The 27,669-nt window shown below is 38.5% G+C and overlaps 1 protein-coding gene, 1 long non-coding RNA gene and 1 pseudogene across 2 annotated transcripts; 2 read left to right on the top strand and 1 right to left on the bottom strand.

Annotated features, from left to right (window-relative positions):
- Positions 1 to 1,110, top strand: part of LOC109850498 — a 4,984-nt pseudogene extending 3,874 nt beyond the window's left edge.
- LOC109849922 lies at positions 1,900 to 5,445 on the bottom strand. The gene is made up of 2 exons (XR_002249267.1): positions 5,185 to 5,445; positions 1,900 to 2,179 (listed from the first exon to the last, which is right to left on the bottom strand). It is a non-coding gene; the product is annotated as an uncharacterized LOC109849922 (long non-coding RNA).
- Positions 11,192 to 13,807, top strand: LOC109846797 (L-ascorbate oxidase homolog). The gene is made up of 5 exons (XM_020416043.1): positions 11,192 to 11,585; positions 11,909 to 12,172; positions 12,249 to 12,804; positions 12,966 to 13,120; positions 13,225 to 13,807. Exons 1-5 carry the CDS (start codon positions 11,338 to 11,340, stop codon positions 13,520 to 13,522), a joined length of 1,521 nt encoding a protein of 506 aa, XP_020271632.1. The 5' UTR covers positions 11,192 to 11,337; the 3' UTR covers positions 13,523 to 13,807.

The following is a 27,669-nucleotide window of genomic DNA, read 5'->3' as shown; positions in this document are numbered from 1 at the left end:
ACTCAGGATCGCTCTAGGTTCAGCTAGAGGATTGTCTTATCTTCATGAGCTCGCCGATCCTCCAATAATTCACAGAGACGTCAAATCTACCAACATCCTTCTAGACGAGAATTTAATCGCGAAGGTTGCAGATTTTGGACTCTCAAAGTTAGTATCAGACGGTGAGAAGGGACATGTTTCTACCCAAGTAAAGGGAACGCTGGTGAGTAGCGTACCCTGTCCATTCCCATATTATGTATGATTGGTTACCCGAACGAACGAGTTGCGCGAGAACTAAAGATAGGATCTGACAGTTTATACTTATTGTTTTGCAGGGATATCTAGATCCAGAATATTACATGACCCAACAACTGACTGAGAAGAGCGATGTTTACAGTTTCGGCGTGGTGATGCTTGAAATGATAACGGGTAGGCAGCCCATAGAGAGGGGAAAGTACATTGTCCGTGAGGTGAGCGCTTCCATTGATAAGAATGATGAAGAATACTACGGCCTAAAGGAGATGATGGACCCCCTACTCCGAAATAACAACTATCTCGTAGGCTTTGCGAGGTATGTTGAGTTAGCGATGAAGTGCGTGCAGGAATCAGCAGCGGATCGTCCGACGATGAGTGAGGTTGTGAAGGCAATTGAGAGCATATTGCACAGCGATGGACTGACTACAAGCTCGACTTCAGCATCATCATCCGCCACAGACTTCAATACCACAAAGGGAGCTCCTCCACATCCGTACGATGATTCCTTGCCTAAAAAGGATATCGGCGGCGATGCATTTGAGTACAGCGGAGGATACACATTAGCACCCAAAGTTGAGCCCAAGTAGCGCATGTTCATTCTTTTTCTTCTTTTCCTCTTTTCTTGTTTCTCCCCCACTTTTGATACTGTTTGGTCTATGGATATAAACTAGGTCCGACTTAAGATATCTGTGTGACCACCAATTGCTACCAGAAATCATCATAAGCTTCGAAAAGAATATTTTTCTTTTACCTTTCCCCTTAATCGTAATTGTAAATGTGACTTGTTAAGCCATTAAGACTGTAAGAACATTGCATTGCCTTGTTTGGTGGTGGACTCAGCCCTCCAACCTATGTAATTTTGTTGCATCTCATACATGTTGGGGATTTTCTAACCTCTGTTGCGATTTGGAAATAAAGATGAGAGAGGGAAGAGAGGAAAAACAAATCACAGAACACACGGAATTTACGTGGTACATTTCTCGGTGAGAGAAGCTATGTCCACGGCTCGCCGCAGGTAAAATTCCATTATATTCTGAATAGTTAACAAGCTGCACCCTAATCACCCTTTTATAGATAAGGTATTAGTGGGACTTAAAATTACATGTATAGCTAGGATATTAGTTCGATCCGCACAGTTGGGGTAATGACGATTCGATCACTTAAGCGAATTGGGCCGGGTCTGAAAATTAGACTCCACATAACCTAACAATACATTAAGGTTGCGTTTGGATTCAAGGATCTAATTTCAAATTCCAAAATTGAAATCTGGAATTTAAAATCCATAATTTCAAATTCAATTCATTCGTTTGGGAAACATCCAAATTTGAATTCCAGATTTTAATTTGAAATTCATGTTTGGCAAACTTTAGAATTTTAATTTTAAAAATTTGAATTGAGTTGTTTGCCAACTAGTAAAATTCTAATTTCTGAACTAAAATTGTAGCTCGAAGATAATTTAGAAATAAAATACTCAAATTACATAAGTTTTGCATTGAAATTGGTGGAAATAAATGCCTCAAATAGTATATCACATATCCAACTAACTTGACATATAGATAAAATACCTTAAAATCTCAAATATAGTAACGTTAATAATTGATCTAATAATCACCATAAAATAACCGAAATCATTCATCAATAAAACTTTGTAAACTCATCCACCACTAACCAAAACAATAAATAAAGTAGAAACTTTAAATATTACATATAACATTTCAACAAACTAGAGATCCAAAATATCCAACAAATACAAACCAATAGAAGTTAATATTTCGCCGTTACATAGTGTTATGCTTAAGTTGCTCTCGCACTAGTTTCTTTAAGACTTTTACATTTGATTCAAATGAGAGTTTCTTTCTAATGCTTACACACTTTCACTTTGTATTTCTTTTGTAGTTTCCTCCCCTCAGTTCAGAAGGTCTTGTTTTGCGAGTTCTTGAATTACCTGAAACAATAAGAAGAAGACCAAAGCAGCTCCATTCTTAAAGACCGTGCAACATGACAGGAAGCTTGTAGATAGTTATTAGACTAAGCATAGGCACGTCAATAATAACACCTAAAATCCCTGCCAGTATGCAACCTGGAATCTGCACTATTCTATAGGAGGAGAGGAAAATGTTAACTCAACAATCAGCCATCTTCGAAAAGAAAGAAAAGTATTGTTGAAGTAAACTTTCAGATCATATCACAAGTACTAGAACCTATAGATGTCTAACGGAAGCTAATTTCCAAAGCAATGTAATACATAAGCATCAACTCTTATTGAAACATCAAAGGAAGTTATTTGCAACTGAAGCTGCATAACACGGTTATTACATCAGAGTAGGAAAGGATGAAATGGGATACCGGCATGCAATGCACACATGAAAGCCCTTGATTAGAACTTCATAGACATTGCACTCTAAAAGGACAGCACACGCTATTAATGCACACATGAAAGCCCTTGATTAGAACTTCATAGACATTGCACTCTAAAAGGACAGCACACGCTATTATATTCTCAATTAGGTCAGGTTAGTCATACTTCATAGACATTGCACTCTAAAAGGACAGCACACGCTATTATATTCTCAATTAGGTCAGGTTAGTCATATGGGGATTTAATAAACCATAAGTGTATTAGCCATCACAGGATCCTTAAACAAGCTATGTGTCCTTATTTAAGGTAAAACCTCAAGCATTCTAAACAGACAAACATGGAAGTTTATCACTATGTTCACATACAACCTTAACAGAACACATTACAACAAATAAAAGAATATCACATGTCAGGAAAACACACGAGTAAAATCAAACTTGTTAACATGTAAATATTAACATACAACTGTTTATTCGACGACAACTTGGTGTTTAAAATTTTACTCTATTATGACAAGAACATGTATGGCAGCACCCCTACACTGGTGATATATACCTCTTTAGCAAGAAAACAAAGGAATGACTGAAGGAAAGATGGTTAAAATGGAATAAGAAAAAACATGAAGTTCTCAATACACATATATCATCCCAGTTGCTCTATCGGTGCCCACTAACACACATATATCATCCCAATTCTCAATAGATTTGTTTTGATATGCCTTGGCATCTGAATTTACCTATGCAAGCATGAGAACATCACTCACTTTTTGAATCTAGAATATATAAGATGAAAGAGAGGCATAATTTCTGTCAACTATCTATCACTGTTCAAAAGGGTTAATCAGTCCTATTAAACAAACTGTTATATGGCAAAAAAACATAATGAAAAAAGTATTCTATGGCATTTTAATCTTATTTCATACTTAAATCTAGAATCAATCAATTCTATTAAACAAACTAATAATATATTGATGCAGTGACTCCAAAGTAGCAGTTTTAAAGATAGTCTGATCATATATGTTGTTTATACATGAGCTTTAAAGATAGTACAGGTTAAGTTGGTTATGCTAAAAAAAACTTTTGAACATTGGGACATACCACTTCAAAAGAAGTAATGCAAGCAAGAATCCAAAGTGAGGTACAGGCAAAGTTTACGAATAATTAATTGAAGCTACCTGAGACTGACACTAAACAGTGAAACAGCTACTGACTGCAACGTTTTTACAAAAGATCAAAGTCGTATATGCAGTGGCGGATCTACAACCTCTTGAGGGGTGGTTCAAAATAAACCTTAAAAAATTTTCAATTAATCGTAGGGGAAAAATCAAGAAATAAATAGGAATAAAAAGAAATAGAGGAGAAACAAGGGTGGGCTCTCTGCTAGTGCTAGTCATGTCGGTGTAGCGCTCAAATGAAAGTGAGTTGGCAAGCCATTTCGCAAATTGGACTGTCAACTCATATAGCCACTTTCCTCTTGTAATGAATTCGGTTTCAGAATAATTAGTTCAGTATGTTATTTCCGGGTTAAGAATGATTTCAGAAGTGGCAGGCTTAAGAATACTTGGGGTTTTAAATTATGACCCCAGTTTTTAATCGGTGGATCCAAATTTAATAATATTGGTACAAACCCCCGCTTTGGGTTAAAAAAAGAAGCAAGTGACTTTAAACTGGATATAGGCGTTTGCTTGTAAGTTAATAATATAGGTGGTTCAAGGGAACCACCTTGAACTAGCGTGGCTCCGCCACTGCGTATATGCAAGTAAACCTGATAACTTAAAGGGATAACCCCTCTGAAGAGACTCCAGTTACAATACAAGGTACATCTCCTACGAGCACAAGCTATTTTGACCATAATATGGATTCAGGATTGACTGTGTTATTGCTGAAAATGAAAACCTACCCAAAGACTGATGGCTAATGAAGACATAAGTCAGCTTTGAAACTATAAAACAGGGAATACCAAACTAAGCTAGTCGACCCCAAAATCATTTAGAATTGAGCCCCTGGGCATCCTCTATTAATATACTTCCATATATAAAATTGTAAATGAATAAAATTTAAAGATTCTTAAACAGTATGTACATAATTATAGACAAAATCAAACAAGAGCTACAATGTGTATATAGCTATATATAAAGTATCAAAATCACCCACGCTAAACCCTTGATTTCTTAGCCCAAACAAGAGCTACCAACAAAGAAACTAGATGAGATCACCTTCCTATAAGTTTAAAGACGCCCAATTTCATCCCCAATTGCAGTAGAAACAGCTATACCATTGTCAGAAATAAGTAACATTTGTGTTCTTTACAACTGCTACGAATTTAAAGCACAAGGGTGAAACTCCTGTTTTTTTTTCAACATGCAATGCTTCTAAATCAACCGAAATCTCAAATTAAACTATTTCCACGAAATTTTCAAAACCCTAGCTTCCCAATAACCCAATTATACAGCTAAATCCCAAATGAAATCAACACAAGACAACAATAGAAAACCGAAAAATCATATAACCCCAATCAATTGACCTTATCCTAAATTCAAGTCCAAAAATTTCGCGTGATCCACAAAAGATAGAGGATCAAGAAGTTCTCACCGTTTTCGATGATCGCCGTCGTCGCCGGAGGTGAAATTAGGGCTTGCAGGTGAATCTTGTCATCGTCGTCGTCGCCGCCGCCGCCTCCACCGCCGGTGTTGAGACTGGATCTCCTCGTCGTCATCATCGCCACCGCTAGTTGAGAGCAGAAGTGGGGAGGGTGAGAGATCACGAGAGCGGAAGTGGGGAGGTGAGAGAACGTGAGAGCATGGAGAGGGAGATGGAATTAAAATGACGGGCTGCAAGTTGGGATTTAGATTTATGGGGCCAGTACACTATTAAAATGTTACCGGATTTGGGTCAATATCCCGAATTCAAATTCTTTTGGATCCAAATAATACAATTAGGCCAAATACTGTATTTAAAATAAAATTATGGTTACCAAACAGGCCATAAAAGAATTCTTGAAATTAAAGCTTGAAGACATCACTTGAATAGTTGAATGATGATATGTTGTTTTTAGCATCGATGTAATTGTTGGGAATTTTATTTTGTCCGAAGAAGAAGAACACCGAAATTTACGTGGTTTAGCTGATCAAATTTGACCTACATCTGTGGGACACATTACGAGAAATCCGTGTCAGGGATGGAGGAGAGGAATCACCCATCTCTCTCGTCCCTTTCTCTTCTTCTTACTCACAACAATTGAAGAATATATATATATATATATATATATATATATATATATATATATATATATATGGAAAAAAAAATTCTAATGTGACGCCTTAGATAATTATCTAAGGACGCGACCTAAAATCACATGATTGAGCTATATTGTGGATGATCCGCTCTGTTGAACTTGATCTACATATTCTAAAACCCCAACACACTGAAGTTCATGGCGCGGTGAACCCGGTCGTCGTTTGAACCCTTCATGCCACTCGTATCAATGCTTGTAAGCGTTTCGAATGAATTAAACTTTTTCACATGGCTTCGACGCTTCACCTCAACTTAGGCTGTGTTGGCGGTTTTAAAATATGTAGATCAAGTTCAACGCGTGAGCGGATCTCCACTAAATGTAGCTCAATCATGTGATTTTAAGACTGGCATCCCTTAGATGATTATATAGGCGCGTTCCTTAGAAACACTTTTATATATTATAATATATATATATATATATTATATATATATATATATACTAATCATATATATATATATACCCCAGAACTCTCATCCGACTATATAAAGTTATATAAAGAATCAAAGACACTGTCTCAACAGTAACATAAAAAAAATATTTATATGGAAAATCGAAAGAATACCTAATCATGCTGGATATCTTAGATTGAAGATAACAACCGCAAAGGCCTTGTTCTCGTGAGTGATTTTTCCATTAAAGATAGGATTTTTTTTGTGTTTGGGATGAGGAATTTGGAACGGGAGATGAAAATGCGGGAATCTGACGAAGAGATAAACAGCGATTACTTCTGATTTTGTATTCGTGTGGGTTTAGTGCTGGGTCGATGGAGGGTTTTTGAGCAACACCTCATATGATATTTCTTTTTTTTCTTTTTTTTTTCTTTTTAAATATCGGGCATTAATGAAGTCATGATATATCTTCAAGGGTTCAACAAGTCAGAAAACAAACTACAATCGCACCTGAAATTTTTTTTTAAATGGTTTTTGTTTATTCACATAATTTGAAAAGCTCTATTTTTGTTTTTCTCTCAATTAAAATTTAACAATGAGGTGGAGGTGTTTGTCAAATAGAACTGGTATGTTCTTCTTTCTTCATGACTCTCATTAATAACCAATGATAAAATTAGAATTCAAAACTAGAACTAGGATAATTTGTGGAAAAAAGGTTTATGGTGTTGGTTAACTAGAACTAAAACTAGAACCAAAATTTACATTGTTTCCCCCTTTTTTGAACACAAAAATTTACATTGTTAGTTAATTAGCACTGTAACAAAACTAGAACTGAGATAATTATACAAAATTTTCTCACCTTTTTTATTTCTCTATAAAAAAGGAGACTTTTAGTTCTCAAATTATCCTAAGTTTTAGCTTGGAACAAGATGGCAAAAAATAGAAATCTCCTATTTATTTTCTTATTTTTAGTTTTTCATATTTTTTTCCTCCATCCGCCAATGGTTATCACCATCATTAGACCATGTCATCTAACATAGTGTGTAAGTAATAAACCTTAGAATCCACCAATGGTTGGTTTTTGAATCCACAAAGAATAATATTTGAATTCACGAAGAGAATAATAAAGAGAACTTTTTTATTGATGAAAAGTTATCTAATAATTTTGGGGTTACATATCTCTTCTTAAATAAAAAAACAAACTAGACTCTTAATAACTAGAAAGTGTCAAATCGTATCCTAAAAAGTCTCCCTATTATATAGGATACAAAACAGTTCAACATCCATCAAAATTGAATTTATTTTCTAATCGAAATGTACTCCAATTTATTGGTAAAATAAACTAAATGCTAATTAGTTTTTGAATTTTGCTAAAAACCAATGATACTAATGTAATTTTAGGAATCTATCAATCTCAATGGCTTCATCTCGTTGAGATAGGTAATTTTTATATGTAATATGTCAGAATCTGTCTTTCAGATTGGGAAATATGGTTATTTCTTTGCGGGTATGGAAATAATTCATCCGCATTTGCATTTGACTCATGAAGGTCTCACTTCTTTATGAATTTGCTTGTTATGGGTTCTGCATCACCGTCAAATTAGATCACATCTCCTCTTACTTATTTCTTTATATGAAATTTTTTATTTTTACCGAATATTATAATTATATAATTAATTTAAAAGTAGAGACATTATAGGCCCATAATTTACTAAAGAAATATAATTGAGAAATGAGGGGAAAAGATCTACAAGAAAAAAAAGAGAAAAATGTGGAGTTTTTTTTGGACTTGTACTATATAGTAATAATTAAAAACATAAATAAAGTTACGACTTTTTTTTTTGCTACAAAATGAAGTTATAACGTAGATTATAATAATAACAAACAATACCTTATATTCATCAAAAGTTTTTAATAGTAATTAACATTTTAATAAACAATTATCAATCAATATTAGTAAGTTAAAAATAAATAAACAGTGTCAATATCATCAAAACACGTCACNTTTAATATTGCGATTATTTATTTATTTATATATTTATTTATTTTTTAATGTTTGCTTAAATAGGCTACACCCAATTTAAATTTTCATGTTAATATTTGAATTGATAGAAAACAAATATAATGTAAAACTAATTTAAATTTTTATACTATTTTGACTGATATGAAACCAAACTTTATTTGAGAAAGTACAATATTACAAAAGTAAAAAATATTAAAATAGTGTTATACAATGAAGGTGAATATTTAAAACCAATAAGGTAAAATAATTGGTTAAAACTATGCTAAAACGATACAAAAGAGAATATAAAGTTTATTTCTAATCATTGATAGTCTTCATAAAAAAATTATAGATTAAATATTAATACTAACTCTAGTATACTTTCATATGATAAAAGCATCTGTACAAGCATATAAAAGTATTGAAAAAAGCTCATGAAACTCCCTTCTAAAGATTCCTAAATTCACTCAAAATAATTAACTATTCTATTAAATATTTAAAAAATATCATCTTTTATTTTTCTGTTTTATTTTTTTATTGAGCTAAGATTAATCCTTTCTCATCTTTATCTTTTTCCTGGGCAATTCTAGAGTAGTGTCTTCATCATCTACTCGATTGTGAAATTATGTTAGAGTTGTATTTTTTGTGCTGTTATCTTTTCTGGGCTCGTTAATCTTTTATCTTGTCGTTTAGCTTCACAAAGAAGTTAAATGTATTTCCGATATTCAACACAAACTTCTTAAAATATAGACTTTGATATTTTAATTTTAATAAGAATAAATATAAATTTTATATATATCAATTTTTTTGTGTTCCTAATTTATTAGTTTAAATAATATTAGGAGCTACTTTTTCTCTCTATAATGAATTCTTATGATGTACATCCAATAAGATTTTTTGTTATGTCAAAAATATTATATTTTCTCTATCCTTATTATTTTCCACAAAGATCTAAACTAAATACCTATATTTTTTATTATCAATTTACTTTATATTATAATATTAATATTTAATTTTTTTAGTATTTGAAGAATAAAGTATGAAATTTATGAATGCTTACTAATTTTTCTTATATCTTTTATGAAAAACTCTTCTTTAATTGGGATAAAGTTATTAAATTATTCTTCAATGTAACTCAGTTGGTGCTTCTTTAATATATATTCCTTATGTTATTGCCAATTCAAATGATTCATGGACGTTTTTAAATTTTAATTTTATTTTCGTCACTTTCCTATTTGTAATAGAAATAGCTTGATTCTTTTGAAGGATATCTCTGAATATTCTGATAGTTTCTTCATACGTAATTTATTATATTCTTTTATCCTCTAAATATTATTAATATCATAGATTAATGTTTTTAAATTATAATAAATTAATGCTAAGCTATTATATTATAGTTTTTTATTATTTTTATGGATTTAAACATCTATCAATTAATGTTACTAATATATTTTGCTTCTCTAACTTATTACTAAAATTGTATGCACTTACTTTAATATATATGGTGTCAATCATGTTTAAGCCATAATATTTTTTAATTTTTTATTCATTAACTGGATATTTTTAATCAATTCTTATTACTTTTGTTTATCATTATCATATATATATATATATATTAATGAAAGAATGCCTAACAATTACACTTTTCTTTTTCAAGTTTTAAAAATTTAGCCCTTTTTTGTGGTTTTGAGCTTTGAGAGTGTGATTTATAATTTTTAAAACTTTAAAAGAATTTTTAAAAAAATTACTTTTAAGTTTGGTAGTTGTAACTTATATGTTTCATGTGTCGGTAGTAATTTTTAAATGGCATGATATTTTTTACAACATTGAAATTTTAAGGCTATTTTTTGTAATTGTTAAAACTGTAGATTAATTTTTGAAAATTTTAAATTTTAGCGGTCTACCAATAGTTTTTAGATTTTATGTGTACTAGTTATAAATTTTAAAATTTTAGAGTTTTTTATAATTTTTAATTTTTGAAAGAGTTTTTCTACAACTTTTGTAACTTTGAGGTTAATTTCGGTAAATTTTAAATGTTTAGGTGTATGAGAGTAATCTCTTGAATTCATCTTTTGTTGTTTGCAAATTTTAAAAAAATTAGAATTTTAGGGTTGTTTTTTATAATTTAATCTTTTGAGGGTGTTTCTATAATTTTTTGGGACATTGAGGGTGTTAATTAAAATTTTTAAATTCTTCGGATGCTACTGTTAATTTCTTGATTTCATATTTATTGTTTTAAGTTTTAAAATGTTAGTAATTTTTAGGTGCATTATGATAATCCTTTGAATTCATTTACGTTATTTGTAAGTTTTAAAATTTTAGAATTTCAGGTACTTGTTTGTAATTTAAACTTTTTAGGGTGTTTCTATACTTTTTGATATATTGAGATGTTAACCGTAAATTTTAAATTCTTCGTAAACTTCTGTTAATTTCTTGATTTTATGTTTGTTATTTTAAGTTTTTAGACGTCGGGATAGTTTTTATAATTTTAAAACTTTTAGGGTATTTTGCGCAAATTTAAAACTTTTTAGGTTTTTTGCAATACTTTATGTATTATAAAACATTAGCTACGTATAATTTATTTATCTTATCATAAAATGCATCAAAGTCGAAGGAGTTGAAGGTGCATGTGTAGCCCTAAAAATGTTAATATAATTAGTTTCTCATTTGTATATATATCTAAGTCATAGTATTGGCTATGATTGGAAACAGTCAAAAATAACCACCATTCTCTCGCACGAGGATGTCCGTTAACACACACAACAATCATCTAAACAAGGCAAACCGTTACAAGTTGAATCACTAAAAGTACGGGAAAATGTATGAACCAGAGAGGAGCTTTGAACAAGCAATTTCATTTCCCCCTTATAAATTGGTGTCAAATCCCTTAGCAATTCCGAAGACAGAGCAAAAGCTCCAAGGCTTGCCTTTGCCTTTGCCTTCCATATTCTCTTGTCACCCTCTCATCAAATTCTCTCGCCCTCCCTCCCCTCCCCTATTCACACCTTTCAATCTTCGTCGGGAGAGCTTATAAGCAAAGTGTGAAAGAACAACAAGTCATGGCGCAGCGCGCCCACGCTATCGCTTTGCTTGCATTGGTGGCGATCCTTGCGATTGCCAACGCCGAGGATCCTTACATTTTCTTCGACTGGAAGATTACCTACGGTACTCTTTCGCCGTTGGGTGTCCCTCAACAAGTCATCCTCATCAACGGCGAGTTCCCTGGCCCCAACATCAACTCCACCACCAACAACAATGTTGTCATCAACATCTTCAACGATCTCAAAGAACCCTTCCTTCTCTCATGGTCAGTTACTAATATTGTATGCTACACAAACGTTGTGGTCTAGTTATAGAAAATAGGGTTAAATAACAGAGTTGTCCATCGTGTTCCGTGCCTACTATATTATATATAGGTCATGTATATTCAACATTAAAATATCAGAAGGTCTATCTGCAGCACGCTAACGCATTTTACTGATACCACCAGAAACTAGAAAGACAACTTAATATTAAAAAAACTCACTGTGCTCTTTATCTTCACAATTAACCGTAAAAAGAAAAGGTATGAAAATTTTATAATAATAATAATAATAAAACATTATGTTTAACGGTATAAGATTTCGACAGGAACGGCGTTCAGCAAAGGAAGAACTCGTGGCAAGACGGAGTCCCGGGAACCAACTGCCCAATCCAGCCCGGCACAAATGTGACCTACCACTTCCAGGTAAAAGATCAGATCGGAAGCTTCTTCCTATCTTACCACCTCCCATCGGCATGCAGAAGGGCTGCCGAGGCTTCGAGCGGCCTCCGACATCAAGCACCCTGTGCTCCTCATCCCCGGTCCCCATTCGACGGCCCAGCCGATGACTACACCGTCATCATTGGCGACTGGTACTATAAATATACGCTATACCCTTTTTAATTAAACCACATCAACTTCTCTCAATTCTTGTTATATTCTTAACAGGTACACAAAGAGCCACGACTCGCTCGCCAGTATCCTCGACAAGGGCCGCAGCATCGCCAAACCTGCAGGCATCCTGATCAACGGCAAGTCCGGCAAGGACGACAAGAACCCCCTCTTCACTATGGAAGCCGGCAAAACATACCGATACCGTATCTGCAACGTCGGTATAAAAACCTCTCTCAATTTCAGGATTCAGGGACATTCCATGATTCTGGTCGAAATGGACGGGTCTCACACCGTCCAGAACGCATACGAATCCCTGGACGTTCACGTCGGCCAATGCCTGTCAGTTCTGGTGAAGGCCGAGCAGAAACCGATGGACTATTACATGGTCGCATCGACACGGTTCGTGAAATACGATCTCTCCGCTACTGGCATTATCCGTTACGCGGGTTCCAACACCCCTCCGTCGACAGAGCTCCCCAAGGCTCCCAACGGCTGGGAATGGTCGTGCGGTCGTTCCGCTGGCAACCTAACAGCAAGCGCCGCGCCGGTCCCAACCCACAAGGTTCATACCAACATACGGGCCATTCAACATACGAGAACGATGCGAGAGGTAACGTCGCAGGGTGCGTACATTCGAAGGGACGAGAAAAGGTCAGCGGCGTTCGCAACCGGCATAGGCTCGCATGTCGAGTACCACGACCCCCTTCAAGCTCCTTGCAGTCACTGTATGGGCCTGCGACGGGCAAAGAGTTCAAGTAGACTTGAATGAAGGATGAGGCGCCTAAGGCCGGGGGAGGAGAGATTACTGCGATTGCTCCCAATGTTTTGAATGCTGAGCATCGGACTTACATCGAGATCATCATTGAGAATGCTGAGAGGAGCCCCAACTTCTTTCACTTGGATGGTTACTCTTTCTTTGCCGTTGGGTAATAAATCACTAACCTTTTTTTTTTTTTTTGTGCAAGTTTTTTACCCGCCAAAATCAAATTCAAATTCAAAACTCCTGTTCTCTGTGTCTTTATGAATGTAGGATGGGAGGAGGAACCTGGGCACCGGAGAAGAGGAGCACCTACAATCTCCTCGACGCGGTGAGCAGGCACACGATACAGGTGTACCCGAAATCATGGACGGCGATCATGACCTCCTTCGACAATGTTGGCATGTGGAACTTCCGGTCTGAGCTCTGGGAGCGGCGCTACCTTGGCCAGCAGATGTACATCAGTGTCCTCAACACTGCACGATCCCTGAGGGATGAGTACAACATGCTCCCTGAGACGTTGCTCTGCGGCTCCGTCGCTGGTCTCCCCATTCCGGCTCCTTACACTTAAATAAAATTTGCTTATGGTGATTTTTATGTATTTACCTTCTTCTTTGTTGAGTTTATAAAAGAGAGGCGGAAGGAAAAGGATTGCTGTGTGAGTGAGGATTGAATGGAGGGATTGGAGAGGGGAGGGGAGAGATGAGATGGAGGTATTTATTTATAGAGGAACCAATAAATGGCTTCTAGCTATAACATGTTTGGTATTTTTTTATTTTATTTTTTTTAACTTGTTGGTGTTGTATCAAATGTTATATTGATTTTATTGGAATTTATTTGTAGTTGTTTTACACAATATTCATGTAGTTGTTGGCGTTGTATTTCATTCAGTAAAAAGACAACACGAATGCTAATGAATCCTATCTGCTTGTGTGTATTGATATTAAATTTGATAACTTAAAATATTAATCAAAAGTTTGATAATGTCAATTAAAATCTAGAAAACAATGGTATATGGAAAGTAATATTGTAACTTTCAATCTGGCATGTATTTGTGTAGACTTTAGTAGTTGGCGTTTGCCCATATATATGATGATTTTAGAAAGCAAAGGCAGACACAAAAAAAGTTGTTTACCAAGTGATGAGCCCTCCATTTTGCCCAGTCCAGTTCAAACAAAATGGGTACAAGCTAAATAGCAGCTAGTGTATATTTTCTGATGCCTGAGACAAATTTCTTTGAGAAAACTTGTTGCAGTGGTGAACGGTTTGGAAACGTCTTTTAGATTATTTAGGATATTAATTATTAACCAGGATGAGCGTAGCATATTGTTCATAGGATATAATCAGTAATAAATTGCTGGTATGTACAGTTTATTTCGAGCAAATTAAGGATGTGTTTAGAAAACCTGGGGCAGACCAGAACAAAACTGGTTTAAGAGGCAAACTTTGGCCTAGAATCTGATACGGTTTTTGTCAAACATGAACCAGCCCTCAACGGATGATCAATCTCTCACACATTTTGGGTGATTAAGAAAAACAAGAATTCCCAATACCAAAACTAGCTATACAATACTTACCAAACTACTGTTACTGCTGATCTTTCATCAGCAACAAATCAAATTCCAGTGCGTCGTGACGCAGCTAACTGTCCAAAGATGTCCGAAGAGGTTATTACAAATTATTTTGGTTTAAAATGTGGACAAATTTTCAAAACCGTCCCATTTCAGCTTTTATTTGTAAAAAACGACCTGTTTCTAGGATATTTGCAAAAACCGACCTGGTTTCAGCCTCAGCGCTGAAACCAGGTCGGTTTTTGAAAAAAAAATTCCGAAACTTCACGGGAGTTGAACTCCCGTGAAGTTTAGCAACTTTTAATTAAGCTGCTAAACTTTACGGGAGTTCAACTCCCGTGAAGTTTCACAGTTAAAAAAAAAAAATTGAACTGTGAAACTTCACGGGAGTTGAACTCCCGTAAAGTTTAGCAGCTTAATTAAAAGTTGCTAAACTTCACGGGAGTTCAACTCCCGTGAAGTTTCGGAAACTTTTTTTCAAAAACCGACCTGGTTTCAGCGCTGAGGCTGAAACCAGGTCGGTTTTTACAAATATTTTGAAAATGAGTTGTTTTTTACAAATAAAAAATCAAAAAGGTCTCTTTTGAAAATTTGTCCTTTAAAATGTTGAAAATAGTAATAAGAGAGGAAATTCTGGCTCTCGCCTCACAAGTCTTACTAGTAGATTAAGCATTACAAAGTAGTTTGTCTCTAAGCAATGTGGGTTTAAATATGATAAACTCAACATAATAACTCACAATACTCCCCCTCAAGCTGAGCATATATTATATATATTCAGGCTTGTTTGTTGGAAATTTGTAGTAAAAGAAATAATGAAAGAAAAATTTGACTTGTATTCCTCTCAAAATCAATTACAATTTGGATTCCGATTACAAAAGAGAGGAGAATGAATTTGATTCTCCCCTTTGTTTAATTCTGGGTTCTTCACGGTGGCGATGAGATGCCTCCCTCGAATGCTCGCGTCGAGTTTGCTTCTCGTTGACGATCCGAACGTCTTGATTCACTGGAACGATGTCTTCTCCTCACGATTTGACGCTGTGGAGAACTTGCGTGGCAAGTTTGAAAATAACTCTTAACGAGTTGATGACTCTGAACGAGTTTTAGAAGAACTTGTAGAGCAAGTTTTGAACTCTGATCGAGTTGATAACTCTGACGAGTTTTAGAAGAACTTGCAGAGCAAGTTTTGAACTCTGATCGAGTTGATAACTCTGAACGAGTTTGAACTCTTGAAAAAGAGTTGATTTGAACCGAAAGTTCGGTTAATAAGCCAAGGAAGAAGCTCCTGTTGTTGGTCTCCACCAAGCTAGCCATTCCCTTCCAAAGTTAGCCGAAGATCTCTCCTTTGCTGCCCAAAAAGAAGGATCCCAGAGCCCAGAGCCAAAAAGCCAAAAAGCCCTCTCCAACCTCCAACCCGAACTCAGTTGAGTTTTCCCCTATTTATAGGGGATTAAGGGTGGTAACTACCCCCTTAATCCGCTCTTAAGTGGGGCGAAAATCCCTCAAATCGTGGGGAAAAACAGTTCCTGGAACTGTTCACTGCGTGCTTTGAACGAGTCAAACGCTGAAAAATAGCGTTCAGGGCCCGAACTCTGCGTTTTTAGACTAAAAACGCAGAGTTGGGCCTATTCTGGTGGCTGAACGCACTGGCCACGCAGCGTGATGAACTCTGAGACGCAGAGTTGGCTGAAAACGCACAATTCGTGCTGTAAACGCACAGTTGAGCCCATAAACGCACAGTTGGCCTGTAAACGCACAGTTGGCCTGTTTAAAGGCTGAAAACGCACAGTTTGTGCTGTTTTAGAGATGAACTCTGCGTTTAGCCTGTTTTAGGCTGAAAACGCACAGTTCATGCTGTTTTAGAGATTAACTCTGCGTTTTGATGTTGAAAACGCAGAGTTGAGCATGTGCGCTTTGACTCTGTAATGCAGAGGCGAACCTTAGGCGGGCTTGGCGAGCTTCAAGCTAAGTCCAATGTTCTGACGAAGTCCGGTCTTGCAGACGGACTTCAGAACATAATTTGCTATGAAGAACAGGTCATAACTTTCAAACCGTACGTCGGAATTGGACGAATTACATATGAAAATCGGCTATCTCGACGAGACGGGGCCATCCGAACCTAGCCGAAGGCTTCGGTTCGCTTCCTCCGTTTTGCCAAATTCCTTACGGTTTGAGAGATATCTGCATTCTAATATGAAGAGACCGTCAATTTGTAGTCTCTTTTGCTAGAACTTTGCACAGATCGTCCTCTTGTGATCTTCGTCTTGGCTTCTTGTAAATATGAGAGTCGTCAGATTGTAACTCCCGATGTTGATTGTGAAGGCTGTTGAATTGGGGCCTTCATTAGTTGTTGTGAAGGTCGTCAGATTGTAGCCTTCTATGTGAAAGTCCTCAAATTGTAGCCTTCTGGAAGTCGTCAGATTGTAACTTCCATCATCGGTGTTTGATGGGGGATCAACTATCTATTGTGATTTTTAGACAGCCTACAGAACCCCCTCCAAAGTTTTCGAAAGTTCGCGGTTGACTGGGACGAATTTTTGGAATACTTTGGATCTCAACTCTGATCTTGGAGCTGTTGATTTTTTGTCACAAATGAGTTGTTCTCTGCACTCGCTTCGAAGGTAGCTTGGTTGAAGGGATTTTCCATGCAGGACCTGTGTGAAGGTATGCGCCATAATCCTGCTTCTGGAATGTGGGGGTGGACCCTGCATTTTGAACTTGAGATGCGGGTTTCACCTTTGCATGTTGAATTTGGAATGCGAGTGTGACCTCGGCGTTCGGTTTTTGCATCGCTGACCTCAACGTTTTGACTTAAGACATAAGAGTGGCTTCCGTGCATTTTTGACTAAGTCTTTGAGACTTGTCTTTGGCGCATCTGTCTTAAGTCTCGGCTCACATCCATTAAGCTGATGGACCTGCAAACGTGTATAGGATTTTTGGCAAATCCTTAGCCATCAACGGATTTGATAAGCCTTAAGTCTTTGAGACTTGTCTTTGGCGCATCTGTTTTAAGTCTCGACTCACATCTATTAAGCTGATGGGCCTGCAAATGTGCGTAGGATTTTTGGCAAACCCTCAGCCATCAACGGATTTGATAAGCCTTTACCGATTACCGTTTGAGTCGGGCTAGCATGTGAATTATCTAGGTCCGTTCCACATGTAACGTTGTGCTAAGAGAATGAACTCTCTTAGTCTTGATGCTATGATTTTGAATACATAGACTTTGTCATTTTGACGGGAAAAGACTAACCGGCAACGCGTGTTAGGCGTAGACTTATCTCTATTTAGGGATCAAGATAAAGTCCCCCATGCGTGTGAGGCATGGATTTTGATGTCCTTATTACGGGAATAGGCTACCCGGCAACATGTGTTAGACATTGACTTATCCTTACTTAGGATTCAGGATAAAATTCCCCATGCGTGTAAGGCATGGATTTTGGCATTATTAATAACGACCTGCTACGATATTGAATACGTAGGCTTTGCTATTATTGTGGGAATAGGCTACCCGGCAGTATGTGTTAGATGCAGACTTATCTCTAATTAGGGATCGAGATAGATTCCCCCAGGCATGAATCCTGGTGTCTTTTTCACTGCGAAAGATTAACCGGCAACGCGTGTTAGGCGTAGACTTATCTCTAATTAGGGATCAAGATAAAGTCCCCCATGCGTGAAGGCATGGATTTTTGGTGTCATTTCTTCCTGTGTAGCTTGAAACACCGAAAGAATTAACAAGTTCATTGGGGGGGTTGACTGTTAGAGGTGTTATGTTAACATAACAGTATTTTATGGACCTATCGTTCTATTGAAGAGAGTCGATAAGTTGATTTGGTCGTCAGAGGTGTGGTGTTAACTTGACGAGTTTGTGGACCTATCGCTCCATTGAAGAGAGTCGATAAGCGGATTTTGTCAGAGGTGTAGTGTTAACGTGACAAGAAAGATATTGCTATGGAAGCAATTTTGAGAACTTATCGCTCAATTGGAGAGAGTCGATAAGTTGATTTGGTCGTCAGAGGTGTGGTGTTAACTTGACGAGTGATTTGAGCAACTTTGTGGACTTATCATCCTATTGACGGGGATTGATAAGTGGGTTGTGTCAGGAGGTGTAATGTTAACGTGACAGGATTTGTGTTGCGATTGGAGCAACTTTGGGGACTTATCATCCTATTCCAATCGCAACTTTGGGGACTTATCATCCTATTGACGAGGATTGATAAGTGGGGTTTTGTCAGAGGTGTAATGTTAACGTGACAGGATTTGTGTTGCGATTGGAGCAACTTTGGGGACTTATCATCCTATTGACGAGGAGTTAACGTGACAAGAAGAATATTGCTATAGGAGCAATTTTGAGGACTTATCGCTCTATTGGAGAGAGTCGATAAGTGGATTTTTGTCAGAGGTGTAGTGTTAACGTGACAAGAAGAATATTGCTATGGAAGCAATTTTGAGGACTTATCGCTCTATTGGAAAGAGTCGATAAGTGGATTTTTGTCAGAGGTGTAGTGTTAACGTGACAGGATTTGTGTTGCAATTGGAGCAACTTTGAGGACTTATCCCCAGCGGAGTCGCCATCTTTTGTTTGTTGGAAATTTGTAGTAAAAGAAATAATGAAAGAAAATTTTGACTTGTATTCCTCTCAAAATCAATTACAATTTGGATTCCGATTACAAAAGAGAGGAGAGTGAATTTGATTCTCCCCTTTGTTTAATTCTGGGTTCTTCACGGTGGCGATGAGATGCCTCCCTCGAATGCTCGCGTCGAGTTTGCTTCTCGTTGACGATCCGAACGTCTTGATTCACTGGAACGATGTCTTCTCCTCACCATTTGACGCTGTGGAGAACTTGCGTGGCAAGTCTAAAACTCTTGATGAGTTGATAACTCTGATCGAGTTTATGAGATGCCTCCCTCGAATGCTCGCGTCGAGTTTGCTTCTCGTTGACGATCCGAACATCTTGATTCACTGGAACGATGTCTTCTCCTCACGATTTGACGCTGTGGAGAACTTGCGTGGCAAGTTTGAAAATAACTCTTAACGAGTTGATGACTCTGAACGAGTTTTAGAAGAACTTGCAGAGCAAGTTTTGAACTCTGATCGAGTTGATAACTCTGACGAGTTTTAGAAGAACTTGCAGAGCAAGTTTTGAACTCTGATCGAGTTGATAACTCTGAACGAGTTTGAACTCTTGAAAAAGAGTTGATTTGAACCGAAAGTTCGGTTAATAAGCCAAGGAAGAAGCTCCTGTTGTTGGTCTCCACCAAGCTAGCCGCAGATCGCTTCTTTGCTCCCAAAAAAAGAAGGATCCCAGAGCCCAGAGCCAAAAAGCCCCGAACTCAGTTGAGTTTCTGATATTTATAGGGGATTACGGGTGGTAACTGCCCCCTTAATCCACTCTTAAGTGGGGCGAAAATCCCTCAAATCGTGGGGAAAAACAGTTCCCGGAACTGTTCATTACGTGCTTTGAACGAGTCAAACGCTAAAAAATAGCGTTCAGGACCCGAACTCTGCGTTTTTAGACTAAAAACGCAGAGTTGGGCCTATTCTGGTGGCTGAACGCACTGGCCGCGCAGCGTGATGAACTCTGAGACGCAGAGTTGGCTGAAAACGCACAATTCGTGCTGTAAACGCACAGTTGAGCCCATAAACGCACAGTTGGCCTGTTTAAAGGCTGAAAACACACAGTTTGTGCTGTTTTAGAGATGAACTCTGCGTTTTAGGCTGAAAACGCAGAGTTGTACCTGTTTAAAGGCTGAAAACGCACAGTTGTGCTGTTTTAGAGATTAACTCTGCGTTTTGATGTTGAAAACGCAGAGTTGAGCCTGTTAACGGCTGAAAACGCACAGTTGTGCTATTTTAGCGATTAACTCTGCGTTTTGATGTTGAAAACGCAGAGTTGAGCATGTGCGCTTTGACTCTGTAATGCAGAGGCGAACCTTAGGCGGGCTTGGCGGGCTTCAGGCTAAGTCCAATGTTCTGACGAAGTCCAGTCTTGCAGACGGACTTCAGAACATAACTTGCTACGAAGAACAGGTCATAACTTTCAAACCGTACGTCGGAATTGGACGAATTACATATGAAAATCGGCTATCTCGACGAGACGGGGCCATCCGAACCGAGCCGAAGGCTTTGGTTCGCTTCCTCCGTTTCGCCAAATTCCTTACGGTTTGAGAGATATCTGCATTCTAATATGAAGAGACCGTCAATTTGTAGTCTCTTTTGCTAGAGATTTGCACAGATCGTCCTCTTGTAATCTTCGTCTTGGCTCCTTGAGAATACGAGAGTCGTTAGATTGTAACTCCCGATGTTGATTGTGAAGACTGTTGAATTGGGGCTTTCATTAGTTGTTGTGAAGGTCGTCAGATTATAACCTTCTACATGAAAGTCCTCAAATTGTAGCCTTCTGGAAGTCGTCAGATTGTAACTTCCATCATCGGTGTTTTGATGGGGGATCATCTATCTATTGTGATTTTTAGACAGCCTACAGAACCCCCTCCAAAGTTTTCGAAAGTTCGCGGTTGACTGGGACGAATTTTTGGAATACTTTGGATCTCAACTCTGATCTTGGAGCTGTTGATTCCTTGTCACAAAGGAGTTGTTCTCTGCACTCGCTTCGAAGGCAGCTTGGTTGAAGGGATTTTCCATGCAGGACCTGTGTGAAGGTACTGTGTGAAGGTATGCGTCATAATCCTGCTTCTGGAATGTGGGGGTGGACCCTGCATTTTGAACTTGAAATGCGGGTTTCACCCTTGCATGTTGAATTTGGAATGCGGGTGTGACCTCGGCGTTCGGTTTTTGCATCGCGGGTCTGACCTCAACGTTTTGACTTAAGACATGGAAGTGGCTCCCGTGCATTTTTGACTAAGTCTTTGAGACTTGTTTTTGGCGCATCTGTCTTAAGTCTCGGCTCACATCCATTAAGCTGATGGGCCTGCAAATGTGCGTAGGATTTTTGGCAAACCCTCAGCCATCAACGGATTTGATAAGCCTTTACCGACTACCGTTTGAGTCGGGCTAGCATGTGGATTGTCTGTGTATTGTTAACGTGACAAGATTTGTGTTGCGATTGGAGCAACTTTGGGGACTTATCATCCTATTAACGAGGATTGATAAGTGGATTTTGTCAGAGGTGTAGTGTTAACGTGACAGGATTTGTGTTGCAATTGGAGCAACTTTGGGGACTTATCATCCTATTGACGAGGATTGATAAGTGGGTTTTGTCAGAGGTGTAGTGTTAACGTGACAGGATTTGTGTTGCAATTGGAGCAACTTTGGGGACTTATCATCCTATTGACGAGGATTGATAAGTGGGTTTTGTCAGAGGTGTAGTGTTAACGTGACAGGATTTGTGTTGCAATTGGAGCAACTTTGGGGACTTATCATCCTATTGACGAGGATTGATAAGTGGGTTTTGTCAGAGGTGTAGTGTTAACGTGACAGGATTTGTGTTGCAATTGGAGCAACTTTGGGGACTTATCATCCTATTGACGAGGATTGATAAGTGGGTTTTGTCAGAGGTGTATTGTTAACGTGATAAGAATTTGTGTTGCGATTGGAGCAACTTTGGGGACTTATCATCCTATTGACGAGGATTGATAAGTGGGTTTTGTCAGAGGTGTATTGTTAACGTGATAAGAATTTGTGTTGCGATTGGAGCAACTTTGGGGACTTATCATCCTATTGACGAGGATTGATAAGTGGGTTTTGTCAGAGGTGTAGTGTTAACGTGACAGGATTTGTGTTGCAATTGGAGCAACTTTGGGGACTTATCATCCTATTGACGAGGATTGATAAGTGGGTTTTGTCAGAGGTGTAGTATTAACGTGACAGGATTTGTGTTGCAATTGGAGCAACTTTGGGGACTTATCATCCTATTGACGAGGATTGATAAGTGGGTTTTGTCAGAGGTGTATTGTTAACGTGACAAGAATTTGGAGTGATGCAAACTGAATGCATACTCTGTGGGGATGATGATCGTCAGAAGTGTAATGTTAACTCGACGATGTGAAAGATTCGTTACTCTTAATCCAGTGGATTCCAAGTAACCAACCCCCAGTCTTGATGAAGACTTAGCAGGGGAATAAAAAAGAGGTAGACAAGGCACATCACCTAGTGGGGCACTATCCATGAAGTCGGAATAGAATCACATCACCAGGTAGGCCATTATCTGATGAGTTTGACTATCAGAGGTAACTGTTAACATGATAGTTGTTGGACCCGCCATCCTACTGAAGAGGATTAGCTTCAGTAGCCGTAATATCTTCCCCTTCTGACTGAGGAGATTGGACTTGGTCCGATTGCTCTGGAGAAGGTTGGGCTTGGTCTGATTGCTCGGGCTGATCCTGCCTACTTTGTTCTTCAGCTTTGATCCTGGCAATGATTTTTTGAGCCTGTTCGCCTTGAGAGATTAGTTGTCTCCAAGAACGGCATTCTGCAACTCCTATTCGAGCTAGAAGGTCGGTTTGCAAATTGTGTCGACAGGTCTCTACTAAGGTAGATTGTGTCATACCTGACGAACAGCGCAAAACCATATTTCGAAACCTTTTGACATAGGCTTTGACGGATTCCCTCTTCTTCTGCTTAGTAGAGAGAAGGGTATGGATGGAGACTTCTGCATCCTCGTCAAAGAATCTTGACAGGAAGAGTCTCTCTAGATCCGCCCACTTTTGGATACAGCCCGCAGGTAGTTTTCTGAACCATTCAAAGGCAATTCCCTTGAGGGTGCCAATGAACAATCGAGCCAGTATGGCATCGTTTGATATTACATTTCCAGTCTGTGACTTGAAATGATAAATATGTTGGTTCGGTGATCCCGTGCCGTCAAAAGTTTGTAGCGTCGGGACCTCGAACTTTGGAGGATAAGGGGCTGCATCCCATTCGGCAGGATAGGGTCTGATAACTCCCTCATCTTGGGGCTCGCTTCTGCTAGCAATGGCTTTAAGGCGGGCTTCCAATTCTTTCATTTTGGCAGACTGAAGATTCTGCTCGTTCTCAGTCTCTCTTCCTTCGTCAGAGGAAGATTCCAGGTTGTGGGCTTCTTGGTCAGAAGCTGTATCATCAACCACTTTTCCCTTCCATTTGCTTGTGTGAGGTCGGGATGAAGACGCTTTTCCTCTCCGGGAAGATTCTTGCCTAAGCGGCGAATCTGTCTCCTGAGATTTGGCCTTGTCTGCGACGATTTGAGTCAACATGGCCATGAGTTCATTGATGGCCTCCTGCTGAGATTTGAGCATGGCTTCCTGTTCATCAAGTCTCTTTGAAAGGTCTTCCGAATGTTCTGCCATGTGGACGAAGCTCTCATGCCCAACGAAAGAGCTTGATGATTGGGACTCCGCAATGGCTGAGTGTTCGTCATCGGAATTAGTTCCTCTGGCTAAACTCTGATAGTTGATAGGAGGAATGGCTCCTGTTCGAGTCCGAGTACGTTGGTAGATTCCTTCAAACTCGTTAGTGATTTCTCTGACGCTTGGAGAACAATCTGTCTCTGACTCGTCAGAACTAAGGGTTGATGATCTCCCTCTACCAACCATGTTAGAAGTGACTCCAAGGTACCTGTGATGATGTCGTCGATTATGGAGCAAAACGACATTCGTCGGTCGGTTGAACATCGACAGCAATTCCCGCAAGTCAGAGACTTGGGATGAACCTCTCACAGAGCGTGAGGGTAGAGATGGAACCCCCTGTCCATTAAAGGATGAGAGGTGTCGATGTTTGTTGGAAATTTGTAGTAAAAAGACAATGAAAGAAAATTTGACTTGTATTCCTCTCAAAATCAATTACAATTTGGATTCCGATTACAAAAGAGAGGAGAATGAATTTGATTCTCCCCTTTGTTTAATTCTGGGTTCTTCACGGTGGCGATGAGATGCCTCCCTCGAATGCTCGCGTCGAGTTTGCTTCTCGTTGACGATCCGAACGTCTTGATTCACTGGAACGATGTCTTCTCCTCACGATTTGACGCTGTGGAGAACTTGCGTGGCAAGTTTTGAAATAACTCTTGACGAGTTGATAACTCTGAACGAGTTTTAGAAGAACTTGCAGAGCAAGTTTTGAACTCTGATCGAGTTGATAACTCTGACGAGTTTTGGAAGAACTTGCAGAGCAAGTTTTGAACTCTGATCGAGTTGATAACTCTGAACGAGTTTGAACTCTTGAAAAAGAGTTGATTTGAACCGAAAGTTCGGTTAATAAGCCAAGGAAGAAGCTCCTGTTGCTGGTCTCCAAAACTCCAACAATTCCCTTCCAAAGTTAGCCGAAGATCTCTCCTTTGCTGCCCAAAAAGAAGGATCCCAGAGCCCAGAGCCAAAAAGCCGCAGATCGCTTCTTTGCTGCCCAAAAAAGAAGGATCCGAACTCAGTTGAGTTTCCCACTATTTATAGGGGATTTAGGGTGGTAACTACCCCCTTAATCCGCTCTTAAGTGGGGCGAAAATCCCTCAAATCGTGGGGAAAAACAGTTCCTGGAACTGTTCATTACGTGCTTTGAACGAGTCAAACGCTGAAAAATAGCGTTCAGGGCCCGAACTCTGCGTTTTTAGACTAAAAACGCAGAGTTGGGCCTATTCTGGTGGCTGAACGCACTGGCCGCGCAGCGTGATGAACTCTGAGACGCAGAGTTGGGATGTTTTAGGCTGAAAACGCACAATTCGTGCTGTAAACGCACAGTTGGGCCGTAAACGCACAGTTGGCCTGTTTCAGGCTAAAAACGCACAGTTGAGCCCATAAACGCACAGTTGGCCTGAAAACGCACAGTTGGGACGTTTTAGGCTGAAAACGCACAGTTGAGCCTGTAAACGCACAGTTGGGACGTTTTAGGCTGAAAACGCACAGTTGAGCCTGTAAACGCACAGTTGGCCTGAAAACGCACAGTTGACCTGTTTAAAGGCTGAAAACGCATAGTTTGTGCTGTTTTAGAGATGAACTCTGCGTTTTAGGCTGAAAACGCAGAGTTTGGCCTGTTTAAAGGCTGAAAACGCACAGTTCGTGCTGTTTTGGAGATTAACTCTGCGTTTTAGGCTGAAAACGCAGAGTTGTGCCTGTTTAAAGGCTGAAAACGCACAGTTGTGCTGTTTTAGAGATTAACTCTGCGTTTTGATGTTGAAAACACAGAGTTGAGCCTGTTAACGGCTGAAAACGCACAGTTGTGCTATTTTAGCGATTAACTCTGCGTTTTGATGTTGAAAACGCAGAGTTGAGCATGTGCGCTTTGACTCTGTAATGCAGAGGCGAACCTTAGGCGGGCTTGGCGGGCTTCAGGCTAAGTCCAATGTTCTGACGAAGTCCAGTCTTGCAGACGGTCTTCAGAACATTACTTGCTACGAAGAACAGGTCATAACTTTCAAACCGTACGTCGGAATTGGACGAATTACATATAAAAATCGGCTATCTCGACGAGACGGGGCCATCCGAACCCAGCCGAAGGCTTCGGTTCGCTTCCTCCGTTTCGCCAAATTCTTTACGGTTTGAGAGATATCTTGTAATCTTCGTCTTGGCTCCTTGAAAATATAAGAGTCGTCAGATTGTAACTCCCGATGTTGATTGTGAAGGCTGTTGAATTGGGGCCTTCATTAGTTGTTGTGAAGGTCGTCAGATTGTAGCCTTCTATGTGAAAGTCCTCAAATTGTAGCCTTCTGGAAGTCGTCAGATTGTAACTTCCATCATCGGTGTTTGATGGGGGATCAACTATCTATTGTGATTTTTAGACAGCCTACAAGGCTGTTATAAATAAAGTGCACACGCTCTAATCTGTGACATGGTTTCAAAAACTCAAAATTGTCTTGATATTCTTATCTTTCACTTGGATGTCTTCAAGTTAGCTGATATCCCACCAATCAAACAATCCTCTCTAGGATCCACCAAACACACACACTAATCTGTGGCATGGCTTCAAAAACTCAAAGTTGTCTTGATATTCTTATGTTTTACTTAGATGTCTTCAAGTCAGCTGATATCCACCAAACAAGCAATCCTCTTCAGGATCCACCAAACAAATGATCCTCTTTAAAGATCCATCAACAAACGATTCCCTTTAGGATCCACCAAACAAAGGATCCTCTCGGGGATCTAACCAACAAAGGATCTTTTTTGAGAATCCAACAATAAATATTCATTTATTGGGGATTTTAACAAATAAATGATCATTTCTTAAAGGATCCAACAATAAACGATCCTTCTTTAAGGAACCACCAAATGAATTGAGAGAACGATCTTCTCAAAAGCGAACTAACCGAATCATTTTAATTGAACCAAACATCAAAGCAAATCAACCAAACAATCTTCACAAAACCTATCTCCAAAATCCAAACCAAACAAACAAAGTTTTCTGCTATACCAATCACAATATTGTATGTCAAACCTGTCACCACCCTAACACCCTTTCAAACCAAACGAACACCAAGCACTTCCCCTCCATATTCAAGCAAGCTAACCAATAATTAGTAAAGTCCAGCTCCAACTTCAAATTATTGGGACAAACCCGGGGCGAAATAGAACAGTGTCGCAGCAATAGTAGAGCAAGATAAAAAGTTGGACACACAGATTTACGTGATTCGGCACTTGATTGCCTACGTCCACGAGCAAGGATAGATGAATTTACTAAGAGGAGAAAACTCTGGAGTTACAATCTCCCTTTACAAGGAGATACTCTCTCTATTCTTTCTCTCTCACTCTTCTATATGAGGAGTTGTTTCTAGGATGAATTTTTCTTAAGGATTTGGAGCATATTTACAGTGTTTTGAAAAATACTATGCATAATAAAATAATAATAAATTACTATGCATTTACATTATAATAATGATGTGGGGCCCACTCCTTTATCCAAAGTCAAAAACTGTTGTTGCATGTGGATGGCTGGGCTTAGCTTTATAGTGTTTTGAAAAATACTATGCATAATAAAATAATAATAAATTACTATGTATTTACATTATAATAATGATGTGGGGTCCACTCCTTTATCCAAAGTCAAAACTACTGTTGCATGTGGGCAGTTGGGCTTGGCTTTATTAGGCATCTTTCGGCTGACACAAATATCAAAATAAAATAAATCACTAAGAAATCCAACTCCAACCACAATAAATCAAATTCTAATTTGATCAAAACCTTTTTTTTTTCCTTCTTCTGTTCCATTCCTTTTTTTTCTTTTCTTTTCTTGCCTGAT

This window comes from Asparagus officinalis, chromosome 7 (assembly GCF_001876935.1).
Source record: "Asparagus officinalis chromosome 7, Aspof.V1, whole genome shotgun sequence".
NCBI lineage: Eukaryota > Viridiplantae > Streptophyta > Magnoliopsida > Asparagales > Asparagaceae > Asparagus > Asparagus officinalis.
This window is presented reverse-complemented; position numbering and strand designations above follow the sequence as displayed.

Coding starts and splice junctions, on each gene's coding strand:
- LOC109846797 (XM_020416043.1), top strand. CDS start 11,338: ATGGCGCAGCGCGCCCACGCTATCGCTTTGCTTGCATTGGTGGCGATC. Junction 11,586..11,908: donor GAACCCTTCCTTCTCTCATG/GTCAGTTACTAA, acceptor AGATTTCGACAG/GAACGGCGTTCAGCAAAGGA. Junction 13,121..13,224: donor TACTCTTTCTTTGCCGTTGG/GTAATAAATCAC, acceptor TTATGAATGTAG/GATGGGAGGAGGAACCTGGG.